Here is a 12,039-nt window from a genome sequence, read left to right on the forward strand (position 1 = left end):
TGACTCTGAGGATCCCCCGGATTTGGATTTGGATTAACGAAAAACGCGTCGTCGTTCGCGTTGTCGCTGCCGACGTGGCGGCCGCGGAAAATCCACGCCGCGTGGACGGTCCGCGGCGCGAGGAAGTCCGCGATCGTGACCGTGGACGCGAAGCGCGCGAACGGCGCGTACCGGTTCAACCTCGTCGCGGTGGACGTCGCCGCGGACGACGGCGGCGGCGAGCATCGCGTCTACGTCGAGGGCGGTCCGGCTGACGACGCGGGGGGAGAACAAGACGCGGGGGAAGACGAAGACGGAACGTCGATCGTCACCGTCGCGCGCGCGCTGCGAGCGCCGCTGCGGAGCGTCTCGTCCGAGGCGTACGAGCGACACCAGGCGGCGGAGGAGGCGAGGGAGGCGGCGGCGCGGAGACGGCGACGGGAGGAGGACGCGGCGCGAGCCGAGCCGAGACGGATGGACGACGGCGGCGGACGGTGGCCCGCAGAGCGTTTCTTAGACGCGATCGCGGGGGCGGCGCACCGAGCGAGGATGGCGTTCGGGAAGGCGGCGCGGAGCGCGCGAGGAGTGGGGGCAGCGCGCGCGGACGCGGTCGCGAAAGGGTCGCGATGACTCGACTTGACACATTTTAAGATATGTAGGATGCTAGATGATCGACGCGTCACCCGCCCCCGCCCTCGCCCTCGCCCGCCTCGAACGTCAAGAACGCGTCGTTCCTGTGCGCGGCGAACGGCTCCATGCGCAGCGCCGCGGACGCGACGTCGCCGTCGCGCCGTATCCGCGCGATCAGGCACTCCAGCGTCGTGAAGTTCGCCTCCGGCCGCACGTACCCGACGACCGTCAGCCGCAACTCGACGTCGTAAAAGTCTGATGAGGGCCATTCCATACAAAATAAGTTCACCGGTCATACAGTTGAAAGGGGACGCGATCAAATGTTGAAACCGGGCGATGGGTGAAAAACGTTTGTATAGCAGAACGCACCTGACTCGAACTCGTGCAGCAGCCACGGCTCGATCGTCTTGCGCGCGTTATCGAAGAACGGGTTCCACCCGATGGACATGACCATGTCGTAGATGCGACCCCCCGGGAGCGCCGCGTGCCCGAAATAGATCCCCGGCGCGAGCGCGTCCGACTGCGGGGCCGTTCCGCGCGAAGAAGCGACGTCGGTCGGGGTATTAAAGTCCAAAGGCGTCAGCTATCAGTCGGAGTCGTTGAAAGGCGTCGAGGCGTGTCGGGATCGAAAGCGAGGGATGGGCGAAGAGAGACGCCCGCCGGGAGAGAAAGTCCTTAAGGAATGAAGTTCACAACGCGAGCGCGGTCGTATGGGGACCAGTGTAACCTGCACCTGCAGTTTCAGCGGCGTCGCGTCCAGGTTCGCCGTCGGAATTCCCAAAACCTTCGACCCTCGCCCGAACCCCTTCACGACCGCCCCCCCCACGCGCACGATCTCCGGCAGCGGCAGCACCGGGTCGAGCAGCGTCTCGTGCGCGATCCAATCGCTCCGCATGTCGCACCGCGCCGCGAGCGACGACCCCGCGGGCAAGAACGCCGCGAAGTCCAGGTCGTACAGCGAAGAGATCACGACGTCGGCGCCCGCGTCGACGTACAGATCGTCCCTCTTCGCGATGGACGGCACGGCGACGACTGAGGGTCGCGTCGGGGTGAAGTTCAAAGGCGTCAGTTGACGTTCAAAGGCGGCGAGGGCGGGGATTGAAACCGAGGGATGAGCGGAGAGAGACGCCGGGAAAAGTCCTTAAGGATCGGCGTTCACCACGCCGACGCGGTCGTATGGGGACCAGTGTGCAATAGAACGCGCCGTGCATCCCCGCCGCCTTCGCCGCGCGCACCCCCAGCGGCGTGTCCTCTATCACGACGCAGCGCGCCGGGTCGACGCCCAGGCGCGATGCGGCGAGGCGGAAGATCTCCGGGTCGGGTTTCCCGCGCTCCACCTCGTCGCCGGTGCACACGCATCGCATGCCGTCCAACACGCCTGTGAGGGTCGAGGGTCCACGCGAGCGAACGTCGGGGTGGAGTTCAAAGGCGTCAGATGGCGGAGTTGAAAGGCGCCGAGGTGTGTCGGGATTGAAACCGAGGGGTGTTGGGCGGAGAGAAACGCGCGCCGGGAGATAAACTCCTTAAGGATCGGCGTTCACAACGCGAACGCGGTCGTACGGGGACCAGTGTAAACATGATGAACGCGCCCGCGTGCGACGCCATCTTCGCGGCGAGGTACTTCGCCGGCGTGCTCGTCGCGAGCGCGACGGGGATCTCCGCGTCCGCGAGGAAGCGCAGGAGCCGCGACGCGCCCGGCATCAGCGCCACCTCGCCCCATCGCGCGTTGAGCTTCGCCTCCGTGAGCGCGAGCAGCGCGTCCGCGGACGCGCGCGCGGACGTCTTCGGGTCCGTCAGCTGGAGCAAATCGATGAGGCGCTCGGAGCCGTCGCGCGGGCGCATCCCGCGGACGCGCTCTAGGGCGTCGCGGACCGCCTTCGGGTCGCGGTCGGCGAGGTCGTGGACGATCGCGCTGACGACCTCGTCCACGAGTTGCTCTGGGGGGAGGAGGGGGAGGTAGGAGGGGGAGGAGGGGACCGCGGGTGAGCGCGTTCGGCGCGACGACGAGACCGATGCTGATGAGACGTGTCGGCACTTCCGACGCGGTGTCATCGTCCTTCCCGAGCTGATGAGCGAAGACGACTGGAGCGGCGCACCGGTGTTGATGAGCGTTCCGTCCAGGTCTAATATCACGTGCGTCGCGTCTCGCGCCGTCATGCTCGCCGTCGCCTCCGGCGGCGGTCCGTCGCGCGTGCCGGGCGCGCGACGCACTGGAGGAGCTGATCCAACTATCCGTCCAGTCACGCCGACCAGACGTCGTCGTTCCATCGGTCAATTGAAAGGAGATGCGATCATGCGATCAAGTGTTGAAACCGAGCGAAGGGTGAGAAACGTTTATACTGTAGAACGCACTATTCACAGCACCTGAAACCTCAAACTAGGGTTCACGCGCACGTAAAACCGATCCGATCGCGCCGGTCCGTTCCAGATCGTTCGCGGCACCAGGCCGCGCGTCCGTCACGCCACGCCGTCGCCATGGCGCCGAGCAAGCCCTCCGCGAACGACGACGTGCAAGGCAGCAAGAAAGAGCTCCCGGCGAAAGAGAACGCGCTCTTCCGTCAGGTGGTGCGATGCTACGAGAACAAGCAGTACAAGAAGGGTCTCAAGGCTGCCGACGCGGTGCTGAAGAAGTTTCCGAATCACGGCGAGACGCTCTGCATGAAGGGGCTCATCGTGTCGTACGCGACGCCGGAGAACAAAGAGGAGGCGTACGAGCTCGTGAAGCACGGGCTGAAGTACGACGTGCGATCGCACGTGTGCTGGCACGTGTACGGGCTCCTGAACCGCGCGGACAGGGACTACCGCGAGGCGATCAAGTGCTACCGAATGGCGCTGCGCATCGACGATCAGAACGCGCAGATCTTGCGAGACCTCTCGTGGCTGCAGATCCAAGTTAGGGACCTGGACGACTTCGTGGAGACGCGAAGGCAGCTGCTGCAGGGGAAGCCGACGCAGAAGACGAACTGGATCTCGTTCGCGATGGCCAACTTCCTGTGCGGGAAGCACGACGTCGCGCTCTCCGCGATCGACAAGTACGAGACGTCGGTGAAGAAACACGCCAAGCCGGATGACCCTCTCATGGCGAAATACGAGGACAGCGAGCTCATCATGTTCCAGGCGATGATCTTAGAGGAGGCTGGGAAGTTTAAGGAGGCGCTCGCGCTGATCGCGGCGAGGGAGGGGAAGATCGTGGACGCGATCGGCGCGATGGACGCGCGCGCGAGGATGCTCCTCGCGATCGGCGACGTCTCCGGCGCGGCGGACGCGTACCGAGCGTTGATCGATCGCATGCCGGATAACCACGAGTACCACCGGGCTTTGCATAAGTGCATCATTGGGGTGGACGACGTGTCGGACGTCGCGTCGCTAAACGCGGACGACGTGAGCAAGCTAGAGGCGTTGTACGACGAGCTCGGGGTGAAGCATCCGCGGTGCGACACGATCAAACGGTTTCCGTTGGAGTACTCGTCGGGCGCCGCGTTCGAGGCGAAGCTCCGCGCGTTCGCGGAGAAGCCGCTCCGCAAGGGCGTCCCGTCGCTGTTCCAGGACATCGAGGCGCTGTACGCGAACGACGAGAAGGCGGCGATCATGGGGCGCGTGTTCGAGGACATCGCGGAGACGTTGGAAAAGACGGGCGCTTTTCCTCCCGCGCAAGGCGATGGAGAGAAAGAGAAGGAGAAGGAGAAGGACCCGTCGTCGTGCCGCGTCCACGCGCTCGCGCTGCTCGCGCACCACAAGTCCAAGACGGGCGACGACGCCGGCGCGCTCGCGACGATCGACGCCGCGCTCGCGATCGAGTCCAAGTCGAAGATCGAGTGCCTGCTCGCGAAGGCGACCTTCTTGGAGAAGGCGGGCGCGTTGAGAGACGCGGCGAGGGTTGGGGAAGAAGCGCGCGCCGCCGACCTCGCGGACCGGTTCCTCAACAGCGTCTGCGTGCGACGGCTGCTGCAGTGCGGCGAGCACGAGGAAGCGGAGAAGACGGTCGCGCTGTTCACGCGCGACGGCGACCAGGCGTCCAACTTGTACGACATGCAGTGCGCGTGGTTCGAGAATTACGCGGGCCGATGCCACGCCGCCGCGGGCCGCCGCGGCCGCGCGCTGAAATACTTCCAAGCCGTGAAGACGCACTACGACGACATGGAAGAAGACCAGTTCGACTTCCACCAGTACTGCCTGCGCAAGATGACGCTGCGATCGTACGTCGAGATGCTGCGCGTAGAGGACGCGCTCTACGCCCGCGCCGCGTACAGGGAAGCCGCGAAAGGCGGCATCGAGACGTACGTCGACTTGCACGACAAGCCGCTCGCGGATGAGGAAGCCGCCGAGGAGGCGATGCTCGCGGCGATGACGTCGGACGCGCGGAAGCAATACCGGAAAGACAAGCGGAAGACGGAGGAGAAAGAGGCGAAGATCAGGGAGGCGAAGAAGCGGGAGGAGGAGAGGGAGCTGAAGAAGGCTGCGGACGCGGCGGCCAAGGAGGGGAAGAAGCGAAAGCCGACGCCGAAGAAGGAGGACCCGGATCCGAATGGCGAGAAGCTCGCGCGCACGAAGACGCCGTTGGACGACGCCGCGAAGCTGCTCGAGCCGTTGCTGAGACACGCGGGGGCGCACCTCGAGACGCACGCGCTCGCGTTCGAGGTGTACGCGCGCAAAGGGAAGCTCCTGAAGGCGTTGCGCGCGGTGAACGCCGCGCTCGCGGTCGCGCCGGGATCGTTCGAAGCGGCGCGCTTGGTCGCGCGGCTCGCGCGGCTCGTCGAGGAGCTCCCTCGGCCCCCCGCGGAGGACGACGCTCGCGGCGGCGCGATGGCGATCGCGACGCACGCCGCCGTGCGCGTCGTGTTAGAAGAGGGCGTCGAGAAAGCCACGGGCGGGAAGAGCGCGATGGCGTTCGCGGAGGACATGGTGAAGCGCGCGGCGTCGCCGTCGGAAGCCGCGGAGGCGGCGGCGGCGATCGCGGCGGCGGGCGGCGACGGAGGTACAGCTTGCGTCGCGGCGGCGGCGTCGTGCGTCGTCGACGGCGCGTCGCTCGCGGAGTGCGTCGCCGCGCTGGGTGTGTTTAAGCGCGTGGAGAAGGAGGGCGACGGCGGGCCCGCGGCGAGCGCGTTCAAGAATCGATGCGCGCCTCTGTATCCGCTCTGCGACGCGTTCAAGTGAGCGACGCCCGGCGCTGGACGGCGGGACCGCGGGGAGCGTTGGTTACCGTTTTTTTAATCACCGTCGCGGCATTTTTTTATTCTCTCGTTCGTCAGTCGCGCGCGCGACGTCCGTCGCGGTAGGTTGTCATCGCGTCGCGTCCGCGTCCGCGACGTTCGATCGACTCGACTCCGTCAACCTCCGTCAACTCCGCTGCCTCAGCGCGGCCATCCTGCTCTCGAGCTCGTCCGCCTTCTCCTCGTCCGCCGCCGCCGCCTCCGCCTCCGCCGCCGCCTTGCCAGCCTCGGGCAGCGCGGCGCTAAATTCCAAGTCGTGCTCGTCCGCGATCTCTTGCATCAGCCGCGCCACCTGCTCCGGCGGCGTCGTGTGCGCGGTCGTGTTGCTCATCGCCTGGTCCACGAACTCGGTCTGCACGTCGAGGTCTTCGAACTGCCGCTCGAACTTCTCCATGTTAGCCGCCACCTGCTCGAGGTTGAGGTCGTCAAGGGACTTTTCCAGATTCTTGACGATGCCCGCCATGTTCTTGTTCACCATGTTCATCTTCGCCTGGGTCTCTAAGCGCGAGACGACGCCGTCGAGTCGAGATGCGAGCTGCGCGTGGACGACGGGAGGGAGGGAGGCGCGGTGGGCGGGGGCGCGGGCGCGCGCGGGGGGGGGCTGGATCGACGCGGTCAGGACGAGAGCGAGAGGACGCGCGTTCAACTCGGAGGCGAGGCGGGCGGGTGACGTTTAGGGAGGGAGACGTTCGCTCGTCGCTCGTCGCTTTTCGTCGTCTGGGACGGGACGCGACGCCGACGCGCCTTCATCATGTTCAGCTGCTCGTTCTTCTTGCGAATCGAGTCCGTGGCGTAAATCTTAGCGCCTTCGATGTTTCCCTTCTCTATCGCGGTCTTGACCTGGCGTGATGAACGACGGGGAGGGCGGGCGTCAGATCCGCGTCGGCGTTCGTTCATTCGTCCAGGTGTCTGTAAAAAACGAGCGAACGAACGGACGGGCGCGCGGACGACGCGCCTTCGCCTTGAGCGCCTTCTCCTCCTTCTCGCATTTCGCCGCGGTCCGCCCGAGCTGCTTCCCCGTGAACTTCAAGTTGAAGATCTGGTCCAGGAGCTTGTCCTCCTTGGACTTGAACGAGAAGAGCCCCATGGCCGGGGCGCGGGCGCGAGTGACGAACAGAAGCGTGGCCACCTGACTCATCAGATCAACAACGATTTCAGGCTGATTTCCAGCTGATTTCGCGCGAACGACCTCTCGCGCTCGCGGCGCGCCCTTGGTGTTACTCGCCGATTCGCCCGCCGCGGCCTCGCAGAGCGTCGCGCCGGGGGCTCGGGGAGAGCGCGGCGTGACGCGGACTCGCGCTTCGGGGCGACGCGGACGACCGGCGCGGCCGCGGGTCGACGCGCGCGCGCCCGGGAAGCGCCGCCGTCGGCGTCGACGGCGGGAGCGAGGAGGAGGCGCGGCGTCGTGGCAGCGGGCGCGGAGCGCGGCTTCGAATTCGATCGACGCGCGTCGTCGCGCGATCGCTCGACCGCCCTCCTCGTCCACCGCCGCCGCCTGTGCCGCCGCCGCCGCTCGCCCGCTCGCCGACGAACGCCATGGGGTTCATGTCGTGGTGGGGCGCGTCCAACCACGGTCTGGACGACATCGAGTGGCCCGCGGAGGAGCCCACGGTGACGCCCGCGGGGACGTACCAGATTCGCGTGCGAATCGTCGAGGCGAAAGATCTCTCCGCCATCTCCGCCTTCTCGCTGTGGCAGTCGATCACGTCGCTGTCGTGGAAGACGCAGGTCGAGGCGACGAACGACCTCCCGAACGTCGTCGGCAAGGTGAAGCTCAAACGCGACGGGTTCCCGACGCAGCGACGACGCACGGTCGTGGAGAAGGAGACGTCGAATCCGCTCTGGAATCAGCTCTTCTACTTCGACGAGGTCGAGGTCGAAGAGGGCGAGCTCGCCGCGTTATCGCTCACGCTCAAGTGCGTCGACCGCACGCGCATCGGCCGCGACCTCGTCATCGGGTCGTGCGACCTGAACCTCGAGGCGGTGTACGCGGAGGACGGGCACGAGTTGTGGTACGAGTGGCTGACGCTCACGGACAAGAAGGGCCGACGCAAGGGCGCGCAGGGCGCCATGTGCGTGTGCGTGACCGTGCTGCACAGCGCGGACGACCCGAAGACGCACACGGAGCTGCACGACAGCGACGACGACGCGAAGGAAGAGCTGGACGGCGTCGCGGTGAGCGCGTATCAGGCCAAGGACGAGGTTTTGGAGACGTGGATCGTGAAGGCTTCTCTGTACTCTGGGAGAGACCTTCCGCGGATGGATCGGTTCGGCAAAGCCGGCATCGACGCGTACTTTTCCATGCAGTGCGGCTCGTCGAAGATCGCGAGGAGTAAGACGAAGTCGTCGAGATCCCCGGACTGGAACCAAGAGCTCATCCTGCGTCTCGTCGTGCCCCCGGGGAAGGGCGGCATAACGTCGCTGCCGCCGATCAAGTTGTCTCTGATGGATCACGACGCCATGATGCGCGACGACCACATCGCGACGACGCACGTGACGCTCCGCGAGCTGTGCACCAAGCCTGACGAGTACAAGCACCCGAAGTGGTACACCTTCTACGGCGGCCCGCGAGAGATGGAGCTCGCGTACTTCACGAAGATGTCGAAGCTCGCGAAGCGGATGAACGCGGGATACGTCGAAGGCAGCGCGTACCGCGGCCGCGCGCTGGTGGGGTTTCAGGTCATGAAGGAGACGTGGTCGAACAAGGGCATGCGTCCGAAGACTAACATCCCGAGCGTCCTCGAAACCTTGGGAAGGGAGTGGCCGTGTTACCTGCACACGCAGATATACTCGATCGAGCTCTCGCAGACGCGTCACGTCGGGAGGAACGTATCGGTGAAGCTCACCATGGGCCTGAACAGCGTGAAGACCCAGGGAGAGGAGCTCAAGTCCGAGGGGCGGGCGCTCGGAAAGAAGGAGTGCTACGCCAACTTCAACGTGCAGGTGATCCCGATGCGCGTGCCGCTGCCGACGCCGTTCGATGGGCCCTTGCAAGGCCAGGGCGCGCCGGATTTATTCGTGGGCGTCTACGTGGGCTCCGGGAAGGGTAAAAAACGCATCGGCTACTGCCGCGTGCCGTGTCGTCACCTCATGCCGGTCCGAGAGACGTTCCAGCCGATCAAAGAGCCGAAGACGGAGGAGACGTGGAAGCTCGAGGGTTGGTTTCAGCTTCACGCGGACGCGCTGGAGGACCACAAGACGGGGCGGTCGCGACGCGCGGAGCACGCCAAGCCGCTCGGTCAGATTTTACTTCGCGTCATGCTCCAGGGCTCGCCCGTGGACAAGCGAAACGCGAAGATGATGACCAAGTCCGAGCTCGATCGCTTCATGACCGCGTACGACGACGAGGACGAGGAGAATCTCGCGGAGCAGAACCGAGAGACGGCGTCGCAGCGGCAAGCGCGAGAGTTCGAGGAGCGGTCGCACAGGCGGCACCAGAAGTTGTTGAAGGAGACGCCCATGGAGGCGCGTTCCGTACGCTGATTCCCATACGACCCCGTCGGCGGGGTGAACGCCGTTCCTTGAGGACTTCTCACGGCGCCACTCTCCGCTCACGCCACGGTTTTAATCCCGACACACCTCGATGCCTTTCGACTTTAACTGACGCCTTTCAACTTCACCCCGACGTCGCTTTGAACGATGGAACGACCCGCAGACCATCCCGCCGTTGCCGACGCGAAAGTACATGCTCCAGGTGCACCTGTACCAGGCGAAGGACTTGCCCGCGGCGGACTCGCAGGGGAGCTCGGACCCGTACGCGGTCGTTCGATGCGGACGGAACCAGGCGAAGACGCAGGTGTGCAAGAGCACGACGTCGCCCGGGTGGTTCAGAGAGGTGCTCATGGAGGTTGACTTGCCGTTGATTCCTCCCCCGAAGAAGGAGAAGAAGCGGAAGAAGCTCAGGGGTTTGAACCCGGAGGAGGACGGAGACGCGGACGGCGACGGAGGAGGGGACGGCCCGGACTTGGGCATCGAGAACGAGGAGTCCGACTCCGAGGACGACGTCGACGAGGAGGAGGACCCGTTCGCGGTGTTGCAAGCGTCCGGCGAGGTGGACGCGAGCGGGAAGAAGGTCAAGAACAAGAGCAAGACGAAGGCGCGTTCTCCTCACGCCGGTCCCCGTGCGACCGCGTCGGCGCGGTGAACGCCGTTCCTCGAGGACTTTCTCTCCCGTCGTGTCTTTTCTGTCCGCTCACCCCACGGTTTCGATCCCGACGCACCGCGACGCCTTTCGACTCCACCTGACGCGCCCCTGAACTCCACCCCGACGTCGCTTCGCACCGCGGACCTCGACCCTCAGAACGACGTCATGACGCTCGGGCAAGCCGGCGCGCTCGGCATCGGGCCCGGCCAGAGGGGGCACATCGGCGGGTTCGAGGGCATCGCGTGGTGGGCCGCGCCCGCGATGACGATCGTCGTCTTGGACGAGGACGAGCACGCGCGGGGGTTGATCACCACCGCGGACCCCCTCGCGGTGATCTCGCTGCCGCTGCTGCGCCCGACGGCGGGGCGCGGGCGCGCGGGGCCGGGGCAGATCGACGGGCGGAGCACGCTCGCGTCGAGCGCGAGCGCGTACACGGACATCTCGCTGTCGCAGGTGGAAGACGTCGTGCCTAACCAGTTCACGGACCTGTCGCAGTATCAGGTTGGGCTGTTGGAGCCGGAGTGGCGCGGGATGAAGCAGTTGAATCCGACGCGCGGCGGCGGCATCGGCGTGCGACCGGGGGGGCAAATTTTACTCCACTACACCGTGAAAGAGGTCCCCGCGGAGGGCGTCTACGCCTACGCGGGACTCCCGGAACCGAGGACGCCCAAGCACGTCAACATCGTCCGCGAGCTCGGCGACGTCTTCGGGTCCGCGCCCGTGGAGGTGCAAGTCTTGCTCCTCGGCTGCCGCGGCATGGACGCGTTTCGAGGCTTGCCGGTGATGAACCCGTGCATCGAGGTAGAGCTCACCGGCGCGCTGCCTCTGTTCCCCGGGTCGCCGTTCACGACGCAGCGCTCGAAGCACAGCTCGAGCCCGTCGGGGAGCAACGCGAATTACGGCGGTCAGATGTTGCGGCTGCGCGGGCGCGTGCACGCGCTAGAGATGATCGAGCTCGCGCTCGCGGTGCGCGTCATCGACCGCGTGCCGTTTCACAGAGTCGTCGGCACCGGCGAGTACCGCCTGAAACTCAGGGAGGAGGAGGACGACGACGACGACCCGAGCGACCCGACCAAGCGCGGGAACAAGGGCAAGAAGCGCCGCTTGAAGAAGCTCAGGCCCGCCAAGGCGAAAGGGCAGGGCGACGGCAACGTCGACGCGCTGTTCTCGGGGATGTCGGAGACGGAGGTGCGTTCTATACACTGGTTCCCATACGACCGCGTTCGCGTGGTGAACGCCGATCCTTAAGGACTTTTCCCGGCGCATCTCTCCGCCCAGGGTCCCTCGCTTTCAATCCCCGCCCTCGATGCCTTTCAACTCCACCTCTGACGCCTTTGAACTCCACCCCGACGTTCGCTTGTATGGAACGACCCGGAGTCGGAGGGCGGCGCGGAGGACGCGGAGAGCACGACGTCGGGCGGGGGTGGAAATTCTTCGTCCGAGACCGAAGCCGCGGGCAGCGACGCCGGAGAGAGGGAGTCGCACGGCGCCGGCGCGCGCGGGAGCTACGTGAACGACGACGACTTTGGGATGTTCTCGAGGTCGATCGACGACGCGCGCCCGGGGGAGGAGGAGGACCGGCCGTCCGCGGAGAGCTCGAAGAGAGCGGAAAAGCGGAAGTCGTTTCGAAAGCGCGTTTCGCAGAAGCTCGCCTACGTGTTCAGCTCGGGGGGGAAGAGTCAGCGAAGCGGCGACGACTACGACGCGTCGGACGGGTACTCGGACAGGGAATCCGGCGACGACGTCGAGTTTGGGGTATCCGCGCACGAGATGGAGGCGGCGCGGTCGTTGTCGAGGAAGGGAAGCGGGCGGCGGTACGTGAGAGCGCGATCCTCCGCGACGAAGTCGAAGAACACGACGCTCGCGGGGACGCGGGAGCGGGCGAGCAAGGGCGACGGCTCCAAGAGCGCCGGCGTGCGGAGCTCCAAAGCGAGCGCGAGGCGTTCGAAGAGCGCGTCCAAAAGCCGTTCGAAGAAGACCCACCCGCTGGAGACGCTCGCGGAAGAGGGCGACTCCGGCGACGACGGCACCGCGGCGGACTCGCTCGGGACATCCACGGACGAGTTCTCCACGGAC

At 66.0% G+C, this 12,039-nt stretch overlaps 4 protein-coding genes across 4 annotated transcripts; 2 read left to right on the top strand and 2 right to left on the bottom strand.

Annotated features, from left to right (window-relative positions):
• Positions 1–658: 658 nt before the first annotated feature.
• Positions 659–2,812, bottom strand: MICPUCDRAFT_36086 (uncharacterized protein; the record flags this gene model as incomplete). The annotated part of the gene is made up of 7 exons (XM_003062973.1): positions 2,706–2,812; positions 2,194–2,546; positions 1,814–1,982; positions 1,527–1,641; positions 1,343–1,496; positions 979–1,129; positions 659–864 (listed from the first exon to the last, which is right to left on the bottom strand). Exons 1-7 carry the CDS (start codon positions 2,764–2,766, stop codon positions 659–661), a joined length of 1,209 nt encoding a protein of 402 aa, XP_003063019.1. The 5' UTR covers positions 2,767–2,812.
• A 371-nt stretch (positions 2,813–3,183) lies between these two features.
• MICPUCDRAFT_1180 (uncharacterized protein) lies at positions 3,184–5,295 on the top strand (the record flags this gene model as incomplete). Its single annotated transcript, XM_003062766.1, has 1 exon — positions 3,184–5,295. A coding segment is annotated over one exon (2,112 nt), but the record flags the coding sequence as incomplete, so codon positions are not given.
• Positions 5,296–5,794: 499 nt separating this feature from the next.
• MICPUCDRAFT_49728 (uncharacterized protein) lies at positions 5,795–6,918 on the bottom strand. Its single transcript, XM_003062974.1, has 3 exons — positions 6,775–6,918; positions 6,564–6,659; positions 5,795–6,354 (listed from the first exon to the last, which is right to left on the bottom strand). Exons 1-3 carry the CDS (start codon positions 6,904–6,906, stop codon positions 5,947–5,949), a joined length of 636 nt encoding a protein of 211 aa, XP_003063020.1. The 5' UTR covers positions 6,907–6,918; the 3' UTR covers positions 5,795–5,946.
• A 437-nt stretch (positions 6,919–7,355) lies between these two features.
• On the top strand, positions 7,356–9,302 carry MICPUCDRAFT_66804 (uncharacterized protein; the record flags this gene model as incomplete). Its single annotated transcript, XM_003062767.1, has 1 exon — positions 7,356–9,302. The coding sequence occupies one exon, from the start codon at positions 7,356–7,358 to the stop codon at positions 9,300–9,302; it is 1,947 nt and encodes a 648-aa protein (XP_003062813.1).
• Between the last annotated feature and the right edge of the window lie 2,737 nt (positions 9,303–12,039).

Source organism: Micromonas pusilla (genome assembly GCF_000151265.4).
Source record: "Micromonas pusilla CCMP1545 genomic scaffold MICPUCscaffold_13, whole genome shotgun sequence".
Taxonomy (NCBI): domain Eukaryota; kingdom Viridiplantae; phylum Chlorophyta; class Mamiellophyceae; order Mamiellales; family Mamiellaceae; genus Micromonas; species Micromonas pusilla.